At 44.1% G+C, this 22,425-nt stretch overlaps 1 protein-coding gene across 1 annotated transcript in view; it reads right to left on the reverse strand.

Annotated features, from left to right (window-relative positions):
* Positions 1-542: 542 nt before the first annotated feature.
* The window catches only part of MCM10 (minichromosome maintenance 10 replication initiation factor), a 29,702-nt gene continuing 7,819 nt past the window's right edge, over positions 543-22,425 (reverse strand). Inside the window, exons 8-20 of the mRNA XM_075007301.1 lie at positions 20,950-21,117; positions 19,266-19,382; positions 16,956-17,155; positions 15,895-15,995; positions 14,729-14,839; positions 14,526-14,643; positions 13,492-13,711; positions 11,292-11,433; positions 8,271-8,389; positions 5,822-5,935; positions 4,854-4,999; positions 3,223-3,265; positions 543-1,074 (exon numbers count right to left, since the gene is read on the reverse strand). Coding sequence (XP_074863402.1) covers positions 991-1,074; positions 3,223-3,265; positions 4,854-4,999; positions 5,822-5,935; positions 8,271-8,389; positions 11,292-11,433; positions 13,492-13,711; positions 14,526-14,643; positions 14,729-14,839; positions 15,895-15,995; positions 16,956-17,155; positions 19,266-19,382; positions 20,950-21,117 — 1,683 coding nt within the window. The 3' untranslated portion in view covers positions 543-990. The remainder of the gene's footprint in view (positions 1,075-3,222; positions 3,266-4,853; positions 5,000-5,821; positions 5,936-8,270; positions 8,390-11,291; positions 11,434-13,491; positions 13,712-14,525; positions 14,644-14,728; positions 14,840-15,894; positions 15,996-16,955; positions 17,156-19,265; positions 19,383-20,949; positions 21,118-22,425) is intronic.

Below are 22,425 nucleotides of genomic sequence, written 5' to 3' on the forward strand. Positions count from 1 at the left end.
ATGGAGTCTGGCCCTGTGGGGTCCTAAAGGCTGAGGTATTTGTACCCATTTAAAAGGATATTATAAAAAGCTTGAGCAAGGGTTAAAAGCTATCGAAAATAGCCTGTTATTTGTCTGCTCACTAAAGCCACTGATAAAATCTTGTCTGTTTCACTAAAAGAAATTAAATACAGTTTTATCAGTAACACATTCTGGGCCTGCAGCTGTAAAAATAAAAAGTTATCAACATGAAAGTGACAACTCTGGGCGGCCTCGATGCATGTGGTGCAATCAGCCAGAAGGCAGTGCTGCCACTTTTAAAATGGCCTACATGGCTTCAAGTACTACAGGCACGTTTGAAAACATGACACAGGAAGAATTCTTGCCAGCAGCTTGAAATTTGCGCTGTGGATTTCTGGAAACTATAGACAGTGTCATGCCACGTCATGGACCTCTAAATTCAACCTGCTCTATGCTGCTCCTCATGTACTCTGGAACAATATGTTATAAAACATCCTAGAACTGGAATAGCTGAATTAAGATACCATGATGGACATCTTCCCTATGATGTACCACTACATGAACCACAGACATTCTGCAAGTATTTGCAAACTCTTTCAGAGGTGCCCCCAAGACTGTAATTATTTGTGTCTTACAAGTCCAGCGAGGTAGTTTGAAAGAAATGTTCTATAGACACTTCAGGATCTGGAGGAAACCACTTCCTGGTACAGATTTCATGATATTGGATGTCTCTTCCCTAAATTAAATACTATGAACAGCATGTTCCTAAGAATGCATGGGCACAAAGAAGAAATTCAGAAGACGTTCCTTCAATCAGTTTAAAAAGTTCAAAGCTGGACATTCCAATCCATACATTGGAGGAAAAATTACAGAAATTGATCGCCCTGCTTGTCCGAGTAAACCCAACACCCAATTGCTTTATGATAAACAAGTGAAAGGGATTAATTCAGTGATAAAAATGAGGGTATGTTGTGAAAAATCACTGGTGGATTACTTAAGGCTGTTCAGAAATGTGGGGTGCTCTTCTCCTCTTGGTAAAAGAGTTTCTCCACCAATCTTCGGACCTTTCTTCTCCTAGAAATATTAACATACAACAAAAGAGTCAAATCCAAGCAAAACCAGCTGCAATATGTCAAGCCATGGGTGGGCTAGAAGTTCTGAAGAAGTATTTACATACATCATAAAAATCATGACAATGTTTCAAGAGTTCCCACAAACAACCCGCCAAGTGCAACCACCCACTGGGACAGTTATAAGAAACATATACAATGAAAAAGCAAATAATAGAACTAAGGATGCCAATAAATACAGAAACTTACAATACTGAGGCATAAAATTGGAGGCTTGTTAGTCCCATACAACAATTTTACACACGCACACTACAATGCCTGGTGAAAACTGTGAGAGTTAAAAGTAAACTATCCAGTTAACATTCTCCCTGCGTTGTCAACCCAAAACACAACTTTGTCATGTTAATTCATTAAAAAAGAGAATTTGTAAAATGAATTTGACTAGGAACTGGCCGTGAAACACAAAAGACTGACCAGTCTCTTTTCACTGTCAGGACTGTTCCCTTTGATTTCTCCAAAACAGCTTACATAGTGCCATGTTAAAACAGAAAAAACTTAAGTATCTAAAAATCTGAAGTGTTATTAGTAAGCAAGATGGTAATATATTTTATATTTACAACAGTATCATTTTTGAATTGCCAGTGACCCTTCCAGATTGGGACAGTAGTTTGAGACTGGAATTCCCTGGTTTTTGTTGATTTAAGTCAGTGTTTTTCAGCTCATGCTCCATGGATCCCTGTGGTGGGGGGGTCCACAGACCACGTCTGAGGTATCCAAAAAGGAGACTATGAAAATGAAGCTTTAAAAAAAAAAACAAACAAACAGAAATCCATTTTTTGGGCTCAAAAGCAGGCAACTACCCCCACCTACAGGACAGAACCTAGAAGTGGTGTCGTTACCATAGAGCAGCCCACGGTTTAGTGCCCATTCTGACATTTCACCCACTGCTGTGCTGAGCACTTGCAACATTTGTAACTGAATTCTGCTCTGTTTTCAGTCTAAGACTTCTCTGGTAAGAAGCTTTAGACAACAGGACCTGCATCTCCGTTCAAAATGTTTCACGGCTTTGCAAACGACAAAAGGTTGAATACCACGAAGTTGCATCTCTGAAGAACAAAGTCATTACTGTACATCTGCATGAGTGTCTGTGCCAGCAATGTAGGCTAGTGAGCGAGCCACATGGATGGCCCTCCTCCATCTCAGTGGGCTGCCAGATTGTCGTAAGCACGACAGTCTCCTGAGAGAGAGTTTTGTTAATTGCGCTTTGAGCGCCTAGAACTTGCAGCAGGGTGTAGCATTGTTTTGATTAAATGCAGAGGGAGAAAATGGCTCTCTCAGTCAGTGCTGTGTGCAATCAGCAGGCATCTCACCTCACCTGCCCTTGTTTTACATGTGTGTCACTTTAACAATACTGGCAGGATAAAAAACCATGGAGAGAAAATAGCGAAATCTGGCAACCCTGTGTATGGAGAACAATAAAAAAACTCTCCAGGTGGCCTCCTATTGGTCTGTATGGAATGTACTCCCATTTAAGGGACAGACAGGAGCTCACAAACAAAGCAGCCTGGGTGGTAGTTGGGGGGTTGTGGGGGGCTAGTCCTTTGCCTTGTCTCTTTAAACGGGATGAGGAAGGTGGACAGTGGTGAGGCAACTAGAAGCACCGTGGGCTGCAACGGGTGGTGGCGGCTCTCTCGGGGTTGGGGACCAGGCTGACAGGGCTCTGAGACTGCTTTGTCGACTTGCAGTGTGGAAGCCCTGAGCCAGCACCCTGATCTGCTGTAACAACTGCCCCTCCCATTTTGTGAGCGTGTGTTTGGCTTCCCTCCACCCACAAATTTACTGAAAGCAAGGCTAGGCACACCTGCAGCACCACGCCTGGCCACCAGGGATTTTACAGAGGCCTTTTACCATTCAGTATATGGACCAGTCAGTCTCCACATCATTCCATTACTGGTACTTCAGTATGAGTGGAAGACCTCCCATCTTACTGTGGCATGAGGTGGTTCGAGCCCTGACTCACAAGGGCTAATTTTTTAACCAGACGCCGTCACTTTGCCATGCAGCTCATTAGCACCAAAGCAAAGCTTGGGAAAGCCCACCAAGGGAAGCAGCGCAGTTCCCACTGCGCGCAGAAAGCTTTGCCCGAGCTTACCTTGAGCATTCCGTCGCGCTCCCATTTGAAGAGGCCGCAGGCACTGCAAGGGGAAGGTGGAGTGTTAGGCTTGTCTTCACTAGGTGCTTCACCTGCACTGCTGCAGCTGTTTACCGAAAACACCACACTACCAACAGGAACGTGACCGTCTGTCCCCTTTTTGGTGGGACGGTCCAGTTTTTGGGACGCCAAAAAGGTGTCCTGACTTATTTTAGAAAAAGGGACTAATTGTCCCATATTTGCTGCACAGGCGCAGCTGGAGAGCATGTACTGTACGTCTGTACATGCTCTCCGCAACAGAGGGAGCCAGCAGGTTAGCTACCCTCCCCTTCCCCAAGGCTTGGGGAAGGGAGCGTGAGCTCCAGGGCTGCTTCCCCTCTGCTGCGTCCTTGAGGCTTGGGGGAGTGCCCCCCAGTCCCCTATGTGTCCATGGGAGATACGGTCACCCTGCCAACAGGAAAGTCTCCACTCAGCATAGCTAATCCACCTCCTGGAGAGGCAGCACCTCTCTAGACATGAGCACCTCTTCCACCAACAGTGCCGGAGGAGGCGGGGAGAAGGAGCACAGAGGTCGGGTCAGTATAACTGGGTTGCTCAGAGGTGCAGATTTGTCACACCGTGTGCGAGAGAGTTATCTACTATGTAATTGAGAGTGTGTGTCTACCTGTCCGTCCCTCCATCTGTGAGGCTGTTTGTTCAAGAACTCCTAAACAGCAAGAGCCAGGACCATCAAATTTGGTCTGCAGCTTCCTCTTATCCTAACTTAAAGTGAGGCCAGGGTTTGGGTGTGCCAGGACAACGGGATGGGCATAGAGTGGCATTCTTTCCTATCAAATGGAAAGGGACAGTTATACTCGTGAATGACCACAAGGGAACATCTGACGAAGCAGGTCTTTGCCTACGAAAGCTTATGCTCCAAAATATCTGTTAGTCCAAAAGCGCCACAGGACTTCTTGTTGTTTTTGAAGATACAGACTAACACGGCGACCCCTCTGACACAAGGGAACAGCAAGTGGGTGAGCCCCTAGAAGAGCGCGGGACAGCCAGCCTGCATGGTCCCTGCTGCCTCGGGTCAGCCCCGATGCCACAGCCACCATGGGGAGCAGCTGCCCTCTGGGAAGCACTGCCCTCACTGCCACAGGTGGCCCCAGTAAGCCTTCCAAGACTCCCAGACACTTGTCCCCCACATCCTGCCCTGATCCCCCCATAACTCCTAGACCCTGCCTGGACTCTCGCACGCCACACTCCCTACCCTGAGCCCCCCACCTCCCCTGCCCCTGTCGCATGCCACCTGCAACCCCCACTTCCTGTCCTGAGCTCCTCATCCTCACATACACTTCACTGCCCCCTGCCCTGGCTCCTGCCCCACTACAAGGACGGGAGGAATGCCAGGTAAACCCTCTAGCACCGATGTGAGTTTGTAGTGTAGACTTGGTCTTAGATCTGGGGTTAACTTGGTGCCTTGTACAGAGGATCTATAACCCAAATCCCTCCCATAATGTTCACCAGCAGAAGTTTGGCATTAGGAGTTTGGTAACAGTTTTGGGCATTAGCACTTGCTCCTGTCACTATGCCACACTGTGCCTGGTGTAATTGCACCTGCCAACATGTGCTGGGGGAGCCCCTCCTACCTGCAAGGCTTTTTCGGTAGCCTGTCGAGAGATAAGGCTCTGTTTCCACAGGGACACTTGAAGAACCGCTTCATACCATCATGCCAGTGGTATTCATGATGCTCTTTCACACATGTCTCTAAGAGCTTGAAATAGGTGTATTTACACTGCAAGGAGAAGAGGCAGTTGGGGAGGACAATAAATGAAAGAAGCTTTATTCTGCTGAGAACCAAGTGTTCATTGGGGATTAGAAGAATGCCCCACCTCCCACTTTCCCCTTTCTTTCATGCCCAGAGGACAGCTTGCTTGACAGGAGAACTGGCTCTGAACCGTTCCCATTCTGCTCTTCCCCCTCTTTAGAACCTCCTTTTGTAGGTTCTCAGTGAATGCTCCAGTACAAACAGCCTTCTGTGCAGCGACTGACAGACAGATGCTGCAATGGGAAAGGATGTCAGCAGCTCAGACTATTCAGGCAGGAAGACACTTCCTCCTGCCCGATGGTATTTTAACTGATGCCAAAGCAGCCCCTCTGTCATTTCCAACGGAGTCACTGAAACGCAGATCAAAGAACCAGACGTTTGCTATATTCGAAGGCACCTGAGTACATTCTTCACCCAGTCCTAGATGATTCCAGATTCTAACACCATGATTCAGATTGTCAGGAATTATGACAGACTATGAAGTCTGACCTAAGTGAGACAACCTGGTAATCAGCTTTTGGGAGCAATTTACGCAGTGGGGCACTTAGCTTTGCTTCTGGCAATTTCAAATGCTATACTAAAATCTGTGCTGTTTCACCAAAGGTCTAACTCTTTCAGTATCGCTCCCTGCTCCAGCTGGTGTCACCAAGAACATTCCTAAGGACCAAGTTGTTTTCTTGCTAACCATGAATCCCAGTTTTGGCAGAGACAGCAGTTTAACTTCTCACTCAAAACCAGTTCAAGCCAATCAACTTGCACAATGTATCTTCCTGCTCCACTGTCACTCACCGTTTTACATGTCACAACCCGACACTTCACTTCTTTGATGTTCTTCATCTTCTCCTCCAGCTCCTCTTTTTTCACCAGAGGTTCAAAGTAGCATTCCTGCTGCTCAGCCTCAGCCTGCCAGAACACAAGAGAGGCACTGTCGAATGGTAGGCAAACAGCACACCTAGAAACAATGCAAGCAGCTCTCCAGCTTGTGAGATGGCCAGGACTGCCACATACCGCCTGGGAGAGACTGAAAACTCAGCAAGTCAAATGAATGTTCAGAACACCGAATAATCCACCTTGGATGCAGTCCTTGCTTGATAAACTACAGTATATAAAGTACACACCATTTTTCCACCACTCTTGAAATGCAGCCAGCTCTTAGGCCGATCTCAGATGATGTTTAACAGCTAACACCCAACTTGGGTACAGTACTCACAGCAGTAATGAAATGTAAAGGGCAGGGAGGCATATGGGATAACCTGAACTGGGATTTGCCCAGGTCACCCTAGTCAGCAAGCTCCTGGGAAGAATGCAGGTTTACACATCTCATCTCCAGCAGCATGGTGCCCCTCAGACCATTGTAGGGTGCTGCTGCAATACTGACACAGTGGGAAGGGTACTTTCTGTCTACACGACTGCCTGTACCACTGCCCAGATTTTATTCAAAGGCTTGGGCTCTGCAAGTTGGACTAGATGCTAGGATCAATGGTTTGAACGTTCACCCACGCAGCCCACGGCCACGGTTACAACACAGAAATGGATCCAAACAGGCATGTGACCATTTTCTGGAGAGTTAAGCAACTCCATAGATATGAATCTTGACAGCAGCTAGTGCACTACAAACCAACTGCTTAGACTGCACGCTCTTTGGGACTGGGACGGGCTTGGTGTTCTGTGTTTGTCCAGTGCCTACCACAATGGGGTCTTGTGGTTTCTAGAAAGTGGGGATCATGGAGACTTCAGAGAGGGAGCACATGTGGGAAGCAAGACAGACTTGAGGAAGAGGAGGAGCGCTACACGTTGATGCTCTGTTGGTATAAAGTGCACATCAGGAAGGTGGGGACAGAGTGCTCTATGGCAGCTAGTTTAGCACCATCTGCAGAAGAGTCAAAGGGAAATAGTGAATGAGACTGACAAGGTATAAATGCCCTTGTACCAGGACCTAGGAGGGCTTTGGTGCTTTCAGATCTCACTTCAGCTCAACTTTGATCAATTTAGCTGTGAAATGACATGCAGCAGGTCAAATTCTCCTTTCCAGGTGCCTCTACACGGCTGCTGGAGGTGTAATTTCCAGCATGGGCAGAACACTGCCGCGCTAGCTTCGATCAAACTAAGGCTATAAACTGAACAGTGTAGCCACCACTGCATAGGCCAGCTGCTCAAGTACACACCCAGCATCTCAGACAGGACTGTGCAAAGGGTAGCAAGCTCATCCTGACACAGTTACACTGTTATTTTTAGCAGGCTGACTCGATCAAAGCTAGAAGGGAATGTCAGCCTGAGCTGGAAGCGACCGCTTTAGCTGCAGTGGAGACGTATCCACAGTAAACGCAGCGTAGACCCAAAGTTCAGCAGAGATATTCCAGATTAACAGCAGCCGTGGAACAGAATATGGAGCTATGTAAAGTCAGCCTGGGCTCTCAGAAGCCTCAGCCACATCAGAGGAGCACAACTGCAATCAGCACTGCTGGCACTGAACCAGTGCAAACTGCAATACTGCACAGTGGTCACACTAGTCCTGCTTCACACAGACTGCCCTTCACAATGCTCTTGGCTGGCACTGCATTGCCGCTGTCCCACAGTGCACACCCTGGAGCAGATCCATGATCGTTTGCTTCCATGGATGCCTCAACCGCTCTGTCTTGCATAATAATGTGCTGGTTTCCATCACGCCTTACAGCTAAGCTGCATTTCAGGGTGGGTCAGCAGTCAGCACCTCGGGAACACTTGCAAGATTGTGCTTGGGACAACAAAGGGAAATTAAAATAATTCTTCACAAAACTTGTCTTTTGTGCCACAGCAGTGACTAGCCCTTTACAATAAACTGAAAAAAAAAATCAGCGCTTGCAGGTTCCTGCTGCAACTCAACTGGGCTTTAGAACCAATGTCAATTTCACAAAATACAAAGTTTATAAATAGTTTATTTTGCAAATAGGTTGATTTTAAATCAAGTAAAACATTCTGAGTTCCTCCCACGAAAAGTGCTATAAATACATTCAATAAACTAAGAATTATGATTAATGTGACCACCTCATTTATTATGGATCCCACCTCCAGCCCTGTACTGATGAAGTGGGTCCTTGCCCATGGAAGCTTATGTGCCAATAACTCTGTTAGTCTATAAGGTGCCACAAGATTTCTTGTTTGTATGGATACAGACTAACATGACTTCCCCTCTGATAATTATCTGTAATTATCCTGAACTATAACTCTCATTGCAAGTGTGTTTGTACAAAGCACTTACCTCTGTAAGGACACCCACATGCTTGGACCTAGCATTCAGGATTTTCTGGAACTCTTCAGACTCCAGATATGCCAGCTGTTCCCGATGTTTCTTTTGAGCAGGTTCTAGTTCATCTTCAGCTAGAAAAACAAGACAGGTTTGCTGTTCATGCCACAGGGTAAGTTTGAAATCCTGCTCTGCTTCCTAAGCATAACCATCATTTTCTCTTTCACAAACAAGTACTAAAGCCAATGTCTTAAGTCATATGAAATAGCATTTTATAGGGGAGAAGGGGCATGTGAATGGGATGTATAATCATTGCAGTAGTTACAGACCTTAGGCCAAATTCCTATCCAGTCACAAAAGCAAAGAAAATATGACGAACACTGTCAGCTTCCTTCCACATATCTCAAAGCACTTTACAAACAAACAATTAAGCTTCACAATACTTTTATGAATAGTAAGAGAGATAACCATGTTAGTCTGTATTCTATCAAAATAAAAAAGCAGTCATGTAGCACTTTAAAGACTAACAAAACAATTTATTAAGTGATAAAATCATCACCTAATAAATTATTTTGCTAGTCTTTAAAGTGCTACGTGACTGCTTTTTTGTTTTGATAGAATACTTTTATGAGATTGGTATTATTCCCACAGTATAAGGGAAAATTCAGTCAGAGGTTAAGTGATTTACCAGAGTCCACACAGTTAATACAGGTTAAACCTCTCTAATCTGGGAACATCTGTAATCTGGCATGATTTTATTTAGCTGATGACCACTTATCATGGGTGTGACTAAGTTTCCTGTGGTTCCATAAGGTTTATTTACAGTCACTAGTCCTGGCTCTCAGTGGTCTGTGCTGTTGTTTAGCTCTAATTTACCCCTTAATGTCTTCAAACAGTCCAGTAAGCAGCAGAAGTGTTGGTAATGGGCTAGACAATACTGGCCTCCCCTGGTCTAGCACCAGTCAGGTCCCAAAGGTGCTGGATTAGAGAAGTTCAACCTGTAGCAGAACTGGAAGGAGAAACCAAGAATCACTCCCACACTGTGGCCACCAACTAGCTTTCCTTGATGAGATTTGTCCAACTACCCAATTTATGTACAATTACAAATACTGCAATACCTTGAGGCAATGGGAAGAAAACAGGCCTAGAACAGCAGGCATCATACATCCAGAGTGAGGTTCCTCGTCAGAGCAGAGTCACAGCCCAGCTTATTCTGTAGGAAGGTGCCTCTAAATTGTGCAGCATTATGCCTGGATTGTGCGGCACACTGATGTAGCAGCCTAGAAATTCTGCAGCAGCCTCGTTATAATGACTAGAGGCCTGTAACCAATTAACTATGAAGGTCAATCATGATAGTAGGGACCACATAACCTATTGGGACAGTCTGCTTATGGTAAGCCATGTTGCACTGCTGACAACAAGCTGCACTGGGTAAGTTGTGTGTGGAGAGTCAGGAATGGGGACAGGAAGCTGAAACCAATTTCAGCATTTTCCTTGGGTGCCCAGGATACTGAAAAAGCCAGGAGACATGCTGTGGAGTAAAGCAGCAGGAAATATTTCTGCTAAAATGATCAACAATGAAGTAGACCGCAATAGCAACATAGGCAGGCTGGATTTTCAATAATGCCAAAGTGATTTAGGAGCACAAGTCTCATCACTGTTCAGAAAGATATGTGCATTACCCCATTCATTGTTAACCCTGCAAAGCAAGGATGACACTTTAGGATGGGATCAGGAGATTTAGAAAAAGAAGCATCTCAGAGTCCATGAACTCCTGTTCCTATGGCAGTTGGGTACAGTGGGAAATCCCACCCTAAAGTGTCATCTCTTGGTTTCAGATTAACAGTCCCTTATGACAAATGGAGCAAAGCGCACTTCACAGAAATGGGGAGAATATTTCTCTCACAGGATGACTGCGAGACACTATACAATGCTTTAGTCTGGCAGAATACCTTCCAGCCAATGATCACAACGTGCTTTACATGTTCATGAATAAATATGTTGATGATTCCACAGTGCTTTCAAATCTTGCATCATATATAATCCAGAAGCACTTTGTACTGAAATACACATTTTTAAGATAATCACAACTAGAGAACACAACTATGTTGAAGATTAAAAACCACAATTACGAATTCGGTGTTTCCAGGCCTTCCAACAGCAGAACATGCCATAGCACGCATCCTGGTTTTCATTTTTTAAAATAATCTGGGCCTGGATCTCTAATCTTAAAGACTCACCTTTCTGTTAGGTTTAAAGGTAGTAATCCAGTACCATTTCAGCTATATATTATAATGCAACAGAGCAATTTGAAAGATAATAGTAAAAGTCCATTCTGAGTGGAATTTCCACTATTAGATAAAAAAGAAAATAATTAAGCTACTGTTAGGCATAATGCAAAAGGAGCAAACCAAACTCAGTGAAGAGTATTGCCTTTACACAAAAACCCAATTATTTGCTGCTTTATCATTATTTACATTGCATATTAGGCAAGTCCTTTAGTCTAAGTCCCCTGTTCATAAAACTGAGCTCAGACTTCCCTCCCCAATGGGGGCAGCATTGGGATGATAAATTTATGAATGTCCGGGAGGTGTTAAGCGACTAGGGTGATCTGAACCACACGTGATAAATACATGGGTCTGGAGCTATTAAAAGTTTAGTGCTTTTAGGGTCTGTCTCCACAGCAACAGGTAACTCAATCTTTGTCACCAGCTCCACTGTGGAATGAGGCCCTTTAAATCAGGTTCAAAACCCATACTAGTTCAGAATCTCTTTGGCACAGAGTACAACAAGAAGTCCTGTGGCACCTTATAGACTAACAGACATTTTGGAGCATAGGCTTTTGTGGGCAAAGACCCGCTTTGTCAGATGCATGATACTTGGCACAGAGTGTGATATTAGCTACAAAAGTACTTATGTAATTTATTAGCAGTCGCTTAGCTGAACATGATTGGTCATAAGGCACCTGGTGATGCTTGGAAGGTAGTGTGATGTACAACATGCTCACTTTTTGAAGTCAGTTCTGTGCTTCCATACCTTGTGACGAGGGGATGTTTTTCTCAACTCTCTCTGTGATCTCCAGAACATCAGCAAGATCAGATCGTTTCCGTTTAACACTGTTTGGGTCAGTTTTACTGAGGACTTGGCCTTTGGCTCTTAGTCTGTTTATAGCAGCCAGCTAGAAAATAGGAACTAAACGTTAACATTTACAACAAGAATCCAAGGTCACATTCCTAATTCCAAGGCAGATGAGAAAATGTCAACAGGAAGAAGCAGCAAAGTGTTCTAGACCGAGCATGGGCATCCCAACCAAACTGTAATCTCAACTCTGGCAATTACAAGTAATGTCACCTTTGCCAATCACCCAACCTCAAACTCAGTTTCCCACCCTGTAAAATGAAGCTGATAATTCTCACTGGTGTGTTATGAGGTTACATGCCTGAGCTCCAGATGACAATGCTGCACAAGCTAGAGAAGAGCTAGAAAAGAAAACTGCAGTTTCAAAAGCAGCAAGGGAACATCATTTGAGGTTTCTGTATAAATCGCTAATAACTGGGAGCCAAAAGACACTTGCAAAACCTCCAATGTTATCCAAAAGTGTTAGGTTCCTCTCTTCTATCTCACTAGTGAGAAGCTGATTTTCTCTGACTGACAAGAAGTTAAATACCTGCAAAGGAAAGATTTCCCTGCTCTCTGCTAGCTAGAAACCAGACTGCTAAGGCTTAGAACAATGAGGTTGGTAGAATACAGATAACAACCTTGATTACTATTTTTGGTTCTCTATGCCTTAAAAATTGAGTCTGTTTTCGTATAGCTATGGTCTGAAGAAGTGGGTCTGTTCCATGAAAGTTCATCACCTAGTAATTTATTTTGTTAGTCTTTAAAGTGCTACTGGACTGCTTTTTTGTTTTGATAGCATATAGACTAGCACGGCTTTCTCTCTGTTACTGTGCTGCCGAATGCACAAGTTACACCACAGCACTCCAATGATTTCATTAGGCTGTTAAACTGGGGCAAAGGACCCAGCCACAAAGGATTACTTTTAACAACAGAGGTAGCTGTGTTAGTCTGTATCTAACAAAACAAACAAGCAGTCATATAGCACCTTAAAGACTAACAAAATAATTTATTGGATGATGAGCTTTCGTGGGGCAAATCCACTTCTTCAGATCTGGAGATATGGACAATCACTTTGGCAAAGAATTAATGGACACAAAGCAGACAACTGGAGTCTGAATACACATAACCTGTCAATGAGCATTTCAGTGGAGTGGGCCATACTGTTAAAAACATGAGAATGAGTCTTTCAACAAAGAGACTAACAGCAGATTACAAAGGGAAATGTGTGAACTGCAGTTTATGCTCAAATTCGATATGTTGAAGCTTGGCCTTAATAGAGATAGCAATTACTTCACGCATTACGAAAACAGCTTCCCACTCTTTGATATTCATAGTGACCTCGGGCAGAACACTTAATATTTCACTTCCCTTCTCCCCTCCTTTTGCCCCACCCTTTCCATCCCATGGATCTGATTTGTCAGCTTTTATTTCAATTATTGTTTGGAACTCTGTGTTATAAAACCCGTCAGCGCTGTATAGGAAATGGCATATCTGGCCAAATGGTTTGTAATAACTCACTTGAGACTGACTCAGGCAGGATTTCAATTAGCTAGAAGTGAGAATCCAAATGCCAGTGCCAGCTGTCTGCCTAGCACAGATTTTCTTTAGCAGATACTCTATGGCTTTGAATACAGGCTGAACCTCTCTAATCTGGAACTCTCATGTGGCAACATCCATAACCCAGCATGATTTTAGTTAGCCAGATGACCACTTATCATGGGTGTGCCCAACCTTCTTGTGACCCCATAAAGTCTATATACAGCCAGCAGTCCTGGCGCTCAGTGTTCTGTGCGGTTATTTAACTGTAATTTACTCGTAAATGCCTTCTCACAGTCCAGTAAGCAGTGAAAACGTTGGTAATGTGGTAGAAAATATTGATCTTCTGTGGTCTGGGAAATTCCCTCATCTGGTACCGGTTAGATCCCAAGGGCGCTGGACAAGAGAGGTTCAACCTGTACGTACTAAAGACAAGCTAAGTACGTGTCCTCGACACCAGCAGCTAACAGGAACTAAAACTTACAATGGGGTCACAAGCGGATCTCAGGAGTCAAGGCTCCATGTTGCAACATGAACTATGTCAGGAGACCAAAATCTACCAGTTCAAAGGACTTGTTACCTTTTTAGCTTCTGCTAAGCCATTCAGTTTTGGTGGTGGAGGGGGATTTTCATCAAAGAAGAGGACGTCTTCGCCCTCAGAGAAGCCCATCCCCAGTCTGGGTGTTTGAGGGGATGACATTTTTGCAGCTTTGGGAAATTCAGCCCCTGGTGTTGGAGAGCGGAGTCCCGACAAGGATGGTAAGGCTGAGCTATTCGCTTTAGTTGTATTCTGAAGAAACCTTAAAGAGGACAAAAACATATAAGTACAGTCATGGGTCTTCCCGGCAAATTGAAAAGCTTCACAGTCATACAGCTGTATTTAGAGGTGGGTTATAAGCCACTGCTCAGTGAAAGAGACCTTGCCTGTACTGCTATTAAAGCAATCTGCATGTCACCCAGTTGGACAGTGCAGTTAGGCTGATCAGTTTCCTTTTAACCAGAGCTCAAACCACTTTGCAAACATGAAGGCTCAGTGCAGCCCTGTGAGGCAAGTAAGTCAGTCAGAGTAGGCAGACTCTAGGAATCATGGTTCCCAGCCACCTCTTGGCCGTGTCTACACGTGCCCCAAACTTCGAAATGGCCATGCAAATGGCCATTTCGAAGTTCACTAATGAAGTGCTGAAATGCATATTCAGCGCTTCATTAGCATGGAGCTCATGGGAATAAGGGGACTTCGAAGTAGGCGGCGTCCTTTTGAAAAGGAGCCGCGTCTGGACGCGCCGCGCGGCGGCAAGGAGCGTCAATTTCGAAGCGCGGCTGCCGCCCGCATGCTAATGAAGCGCTGAATATGCATTTCAGCGCTTCATTAGTAAACTTCGAAATGGCCATTTGCATGGCCATTTCGAAGTTTGGGGCACGTGTAGACGTAGCCCTTCTGAACACCATGCTCCATTACCCTTTCTGGGTCTCAGGCACAATGCTGGAGCTTTTGGCTGCTCACTGAAATAAGCAACAGGATATTCCTAGTTAGATTAGCTTTTATAAAATTTTAAACCCTCCCACCCTCCAGGACAGTATGCCTGTAAAACCTCAGCAGGTGCTACTGTGTTTTACCGCCTCTGTATATCTTCTGATCGCTTTTTTCTGGCCTCCAGTAGTTTCTGCTTCTGTTGTTTGAGCAGTGCTGAAGCAGAGATAGACTGGAAAGCAGGTCCTGGCTTCCCTCCAGCATCTGAAATAAATATACAGACACTGAGAGTTGCAAGGAATGAGCCACAGATCTGTAAGGGGAGAATCGCAGGAATACCTGGACATACCTGCTGTGTGTGCTTTGGCCAAATGCTTGTTGAGGTTTCGTGCACCAAAGGTTGGCATTGCCAACAATTCTTTGAACTCCTCCGAACACGACATGGTTCTCTTCACCATACCTGGAGCAGTGCACAACAAACCCAGCAGATTCAGAACCAGGAAAGGAAATGTAGGTCTGGCTCCAGCACTCACACTTAATGCATCAGACATTTCTAACAAAAGCATTGCTATGAAATGTAATATTCAGTGTTCACTTTGTGGTCTCATCTTCACAGAGTTCACAAACTAGCTTCCCAACATTCCACCTGTTTATCTTTGGTATTCTGATGGCCCCATTACTCTAGTAGTATCTAAGCTCCTCACTACCTTTAATGTATTTATCGTCCCAACACCTGGGAGGTAGGGAAGCGCTATTACCTCTGTTTTACAAAAGGGAACTTGAAGCAGGTTGATACCAAGTGACTCGTCTAGCATCATGCAGAAAGACACCCGCCAGAGCAGGAAATTGAACCAAATCTCCCCAGTCACACACTAGTGTCCTAACCACCAGACCAGCCTTCCTCTCTTCTCTGGAAGGACCAGCAAGGGCTGTCTGGTTTATAGAAAGTGAAACTGAAGAAGAGAGGTTAAGTGACTTGCTCAGTGCCCAGGAAGAAGTGTGTCAGAGCCAAGATTAGCACACTGAGCTCCCCACCTCCCAGGACTGTGCTGGGACCACTCCAGCATGTCCCTCTCTTCAGAACATTCTCCGTATGCGTAGAAATTGTGAACACCCTATTTCCAAAGGCTCGAGTCATTTGTTTTCACCTCAGTGTCTCACAACTGGAGATCTTAGGACTGCCTCTGTTCCTTCATGCTGGCCAAGGACTGGATGGAGGAAGTTCCAGACTTTTCCAAGTAATTTTTTATCCCAGAGTTATGTATGTGCAGGAGGGTGTGTAATACAGAGGGGATACTGAGCAGACTCTGAAGAGAACTGGACATTCTTTATGCAGCTGTTTCCCTGCAGCTCTGACACCAGGGGAGGAGCTTAGATCAGCTGGGGAAGCAAACTGAGACTGGCCATTCTTAGTAACAGAATTTCCCAGAGGCTCTACATTAGCTCACATACTATGGGCTCACAGACCTGTCACACTGCAGGCTGAAAGCATGTGATGGGAAAGAAGAAAGTTACCCATTTTCTCTCTGGTTTCCTGTACAATTGTGTCTGCTCCTTTTACAACCAGATTCTTGAGAGTGGTTTGTATCTTCTTCTTCGGGGCTCCAGCTGCTGCACTGCAGAGACAAAACCCCACAAAAAGTGAGTGCTGCTCCAAGACATGAAGCAGTACCAGGTGAAGCTGCAACTGCCCACCCTTCACTCTGAGCAGGTGCTTCTCTCACAGTATTTCTAGGAAGTAGGGACATTGCACTGTAATCTTTGGTATCTCAAAGACATGGGTTTAGATATACATTTAGTACTAAGGAGACACAGAGACTTTGAAGAAACCTGATTAACATTAGCTCCAGATAATTACCAAAGAGATTGCTACAGACAGCCAGACACCCCATTTAATGAGGCTATTGGTAGCATGGTTTGGAGAACCCTAAAAGTGACTTCCAAGTATTGGTCATGATCCAGCTTCCTCTCAAGTCAATGGGAGTCTTTCCACTGCTGACATCACTGGGATTTGGAGTGGGTCTAATTAAGTCTCCATACCCATGTGAAGTAGTGATTAGATGCATACAAGCTTACTTCCCTCCCCACTCCCAGGTGGGAAGCAGAAGTCACCAGAGAGCACACAGAACCATCATATTGTGTAGTTCAGAAAGTAACTACCCAAGATAACATTTGGCCAGAACACAGTGGTCAAAAGTGCCCAGGGATCTTTAATGATCCTAAGTGTTCAGGGCTTAAGTTTTACCACTCTTTTGAAAGACAGCAGCACGGCACCTTCAGCCTCACAAAGGCGAATTGTCGTGGTATAGGTTCCGAGGTAAAATCATCATGTCAGCTCACTAAGACCGCCTCAAGGATAGGAAGAGTTTTTTCATCGCTGGGTGGTCAGGCAGGCTCCCAGCCAAATGTGGTGTGGCTGCAAACCTCAAAGCAGTTTGATTCTGGTTTGGTTAATTCAGTTATCTCTAAGGAATGCCAGTCTCTTTAAAGGTAACCTTAGGCACACTTATACTTATTAGAAAAGAAATTCTGTCAAAGAGCCATAGGCTGCAAGGGAATTTAGCAGTTTCTCTTACACCGAGGCTGCATAGGCTGCCGAAGAAACACCACCATAGTAAAACCCATCCTGACACAGCCTCTCCTTCAAGCTGGGGTTTTTGTGAGCTCTCCTCTTTGGAGCACGGCCACTGGAGAAGGTTGACTGCAAATCTGCCCGCTTCGAGCTGAGCTTCTTGTACTGGGATTGTACGTGATATTGGCAATATTCACAGTCATTCTGAAGGAGAGAAATATGGCAGCTCTGTTATTGAAGACTATTTGGCGATTGACAAGGTAACATTGCCCCTGAGAAAAACAAGCAATAATATCTTTTTGTAACTAAGACATGGTCACTCAGACATGAGTCACCAGCAAGTTTTGAGCCTAACCAACATGCACACAGGTGGATCTACCACTGTGGGTTGAAGGCTGTTATAGTGCAGGCACCAGACGCTAGAGTGAGAGAATATCCAACACACTATTGTCCTATACATTCCCCGTTAGAATAGCTCAATCTCAAAGTCTGAAGATCCCAGGTTTGACCTCACAGATGCTTGTGTCATCATCGGTAAGTACATGGCCATGGTTTGTGACCTTCAAAGACCGTGAACAGCACCCTCTAGCCATTGTATTCATTAACTTGCTAGCAAAGCCAAAAGAATGTCATTTTCTATATAGTTCTATTCACAAGGTTTTTAATAGCAATAGCCTCCAGATCAGTCACACTGTTTGCTAACAGGCATGATCAGTCACCTAGTCTAGCTGACAGGAAGTGTCCTCCCTATGATTCATTATCGCTGGTACAAGATGTTTACTGATGGAGGTGCAATATAGAATGCTGCATAACCACATCTCTGAATTTTGTTGTGTAAACACGTTCCCATGTTGTTGCAAATGTTTTATACAATTGCTGTCATCCTCCATCTCGAAATGCGTATACCCCCCTTTTAATCCTCCCCCCATTCTGCTACAGGTGAAACCTCTCAAGTCCAGCAACATCTGTGTCCAGCAGGATTTTAGTTAGCTAGATGACCACTTATCAAGGTGTGGCCAAGCGTCCCATGAAGTTTGTATAGCCACCAGTCTTAGCTCTCACTGTTCTGTGCTATTTAACTGTAATTTACCCCTAAATGTCTTCTAAGAGCCCTGTAAGCTGTAGAAGTGTTGGCAATGCTGCTAGACAATATTGACTGCCTGTGGTTCGGCATCCCTCAAGATTCTGTATTATGTCTGTACTCTTATCCCTTTACACCTCCCTCAGGGTGCTCAGATCTGCTCTGACCACCACTACTACTGGGATGATTCCCCTCTCTGCTCATCCCCATATCTGTCTGATCTCTCAGTTTGGATGAATTACCACCAACTTCAGATGCCTTCAGAAACTAGAATATTCCACACACCCAAACCTTCCTTTCTTCACAACTCTCTACACTTAATACATGGTCTTGACGTCAGAGCTGTAGCATGCATTAAGTCTTAGTTGCATAGTAAGCTTTTTCAAGATGCATTGGCTTGTGTATATATCTGGCTAGAAATGAACCCAAAGATGATCAAAGTGACCACACATTCCTAGGGATCCTGCAGAGATATCAGAGCTCATATCTTAACATAGTGTGTAGGATTAAGATTTTATTTCCTCCTTCTTCTCCTGGTCATATATGATGGGGTGGCCTACCTCTGTAGGCAAGAGGCCTGGAACCAGCCAGCCTCTTACTATTAGCCCTGACTACCACACCTAAGATGGCATGTGGGGTTTAGTTAGTAGAACCATCTGCATAAAGCAGTTAGACAAACACCATCAGTGAGGAACTAGCTAATGCTCAGTCCTGATAGCTACTGGAGTAGATGATGTCTTGAGATTCCTTCCAGTCTTACCATTTGCTGATTCTCCTGTAAAAAGCAGCAGAAAACTGCAGCAGGGTGGGGATGCTCAGGAAACGAGAGATTGAAGGGTCTTTGGGCATAAAAAGCTTCACCAGAGGCCTCAGACATCAGGGAATGGCTACTGGGGGCAAGCAGACTCCAGCCAAGAGCCCTGAGTTTCTGTTGTGTTTTAAATCCTGTCCCAGAGAGGCGCGTTTCTGGATTTGAGAAGAGTTTTAGTAATTTGATGAAGAGAACCCTGAAAAATGCGCAAACCAAGGCAGGCTGCCGGCAGAGTACCCTCAAGCCACAAGGGGGCATGCAGGTGAAGGCCTGCCTACTGACACACAGTTGTAGTCATATATTATAATCCAATAATAATGCCCAGAATCAGAGCACTTGCTTAAAGGCATCAGACAGATTTTCCCTCACCAACAACTCAAAATAACAGCTCAGTGACAGGCTAGAGACTAACAGATACCTACCAGGTTAACAATTTGTGTACAGGGGTCACCATTCTTCTTCCTAGCTTTGCAGGTTCCCAGGTCAAGAGCTTCACCCAAAAGTAAGATCTTCTGGGGGTGATCAACAGACAAACATATCTAAAAAGAAACAGCACAAAAAGAGTAAAGCCAAGGCTCAATAAATAAAACTTCTAGAAAGGGGCTGAATGGGACCCAGGATGGTAATGAAACCGAGCTCTTGATCTCCAGGTCATTCATTCAGCTCCAGTATAGGATGGTAGTGACCAAGTGTAATTTACCACAAGACAACAAATTAATGGATTATCTCAGTCCCAGTCCAATTTCTAGTGAACACATGTTCACAAGAAAAAAGCCAAAGGCTGAATCGGCATGGGAACCAAACACCAACTCAGATCTGAACATGATCATCCTTGGAAGAGAGAAATGCTGTACTGGTATGACTAGACTGCACTGCTATGGACTGCACTATAAGCATTCAGAGAACTTAGGCTACATCTACTCAGGGTTGATCTTCCACGATTTGATTTTGTGCTTGTGAGAAGTCAAGCTCTCAGGGGTCAGTTGACTCCTGTACTCTCCCGTTGACCTTCCCCTGGTTAAAGCAGACAAGTTAGCTGAGCGTAGATACGTCGATTTTAGCTATGCAATTGGCATAGCTAAAATTGCATATCTGTGGTTAACTACTAAGTTTAGTATAGACATAACCAGAGACAGGACTTCAGATGTCAGTACTGGAAGTTTGCACCGTTCCCGGTCCAATTTAATTGAAAGATTTATATCATGCATAGGGTCCGCCGAGGGTTCAGGCTAGCCAACTGTCCCCTACTGCTAAAGGCACCACCTGTACCAGAAGGAGTCTTGGCTTTCCTCAGAAGCTCACTGGTAGTCATTGTGATAAGGGGTCAAATATCACTACATACCAAATTACTCAGGCTTGTTCTTCACAAGGAACATAAGTCCATTTCAGATATGCAATTCTAGCTTCGGCAATTGCATAGCTAGAATCAATGTATCAGAAATTGACTTATTTGATGGTCTTCATTAAGCAAGCAGTCCTTTAGCACCTTAACGACTAACAATATTACTTATTAGGTAATGAGCTTTTGTGGGAAAGAAGTTTCAGATTCTGGAGCAGAACTGAGAGGGGAAAAAAAAGAGATAGTGAGGAGTACAGGGGTTGACTGACAACCCTAGAGAGACCAATTTTGCACGTCCTTACCAGCATGTGAAATCAAACTCCAAAAGATCGACCCTGACTGGGTTGACCTTCACAGAACTGAAGACAAGCCCTAAAAATGGTGGCCCTAATGGAAAAGGGGGAGTAAGAACTTCAAGCTTGCTGCTCAGACTGGGGAAAGGAAAGAAGGGGTAGGGAACAAGAGAGCCTGACATAATCTGTTTATTGTCAAGTGAGGAAAAGGAAAACTCAGCTTTACATGCTCAGGATCCAGACAACCACAACAGAAGCTGTTAGTACTGATTCCCAATGGGAAAGCTGGAGGTATTTTATAGAATGCACGGCAGGGTGGGACAGGAATATCTAAGTACTTTTCCTTCTCAGCACAATATGAATTACACTACCAGATGGGCAAAGTGTTTTGAAACATTTCACAGTGAGAGCCCAGATTAAGTTATGAGTCCAACAGGTGAATGGGAGCAGGGTGGAAACCAAACCCACACTTACCTCATCTGAGCCTTCTTTAGGTTTCATGAGATTAGCATTGAGCAGGCCAATGACCATGCCTTGGTCTGTCTTCCAGTGTTCTTTGTGGACATCACCAAACAGAAACAATGAGACACACCTGTTCAGATCACGCAGGTCGTTCAGCTGCCAGATACTGAAGGTTTTGCCCTGGAACAGACATTGATATTGCCTTCAAGATCTTAATACGAAAACCACTGATTTTGTTCAGGCTTACAGCAGTCAGTACAAAACTCGTTACTACTTTGCCTTTGTTCTCTACACTTAGTGTAGGCCAGGGAACACTGTGGCAACATTATTTACTTACAAGAGTAAATTGTAAAACATAACTAAACCACTATTTTTGCTTCTGTTCCCGGTACTTAATAGCTGTACAGCACTTTGCACTCTCTGTAATGCACAACAGCCTTACATAATACAAGTTAGATCCATTTTACAAACAATAAAATTGAGGCAGAGTTTTGCCTGAGGCCATATACTTGGAACTAGAACATGGACCTTGTATTCAGATCTGTGTCTAACCGTTATATTTCTCTGGGCAAAATATTAGCCTTTAGAATGATCACAAGGAAACTGGTGGAAGCCCCATGATTGGGCATTTTTAGAACAAGACTGAGCAAAGCCCTAGTAAGTTTATGACAGATAGACTTGGACAGACTGAATATTTCATTGGTAAATGTCAAACAAAACCTCTATTTCACCTTACACACAAATCAACAAATATTTCCAATGATAATAACCAAATTTACAAATAGAAAAATTCTGCTTGAGAACTTATTACAGTTTGATTTGTGTCTCTACCTTGTACGTTTAGACATGGGATGTTGACAATTTGTATTTTACAACCCTGTAACTTTTTGAATCACTACATCTACTGTCATTAAATTGTTAGTGCTTGTCCCCTTCGTAATTTTCTGCAGCTGTGAAAATGTAAGTTGATAAAAATAGAAAAATGTTTAAAAATAATCACTGATATCCATCAAGACTATAAATAATAAAAATTTAATTCTGTCAAGTTTAAGAATAGACAATAATCCTTCATTGGAAGGAAAATGACTAAGAGACCTAATAGATCTTTTTCATTTCTTGATTTTATGAGCTAACACATTGAATCACCTTTTGGGACCACAAGACCAAGAGACTGAAATTTGGAGAATAAAGAATGAACAAAATGAAGTTTGGCTGTTTTATTTTTGGTGGATGCCATTTAATACAGAGACTTTTGTTTTCCTAGAGGTAGCTGCTCTTCTGGGGACCAAACCTAGTGAACGTAGCTATACATACCAATATAAGTCATACTAAAGGTGAAATAATCCTACAGAATGCACATGCAACATAATGAGCAGATTTATACATTATTTTTCAGATAACAGTCTTATATCATGCATCCAGGTTCTCATGAGTGCAGGCACTAGCAGCGCTGAATGAACCTAGCCTACATGGAATACTCACATTTAA

Source organism: Carettochelys insculpta, chromosome 1, assembly GCF_033958435.1.
Source record: "Carettochelys insculpta isolate YL-2023 chromosome 1, ASM3395843v1, whole genome shotgun sequence".
Lineage (NCBI taxonomy): Eukaryota > Metazoa > Chordata > Testudines > Carettochelyidae > Carettochelys > Carettochelys insculpta.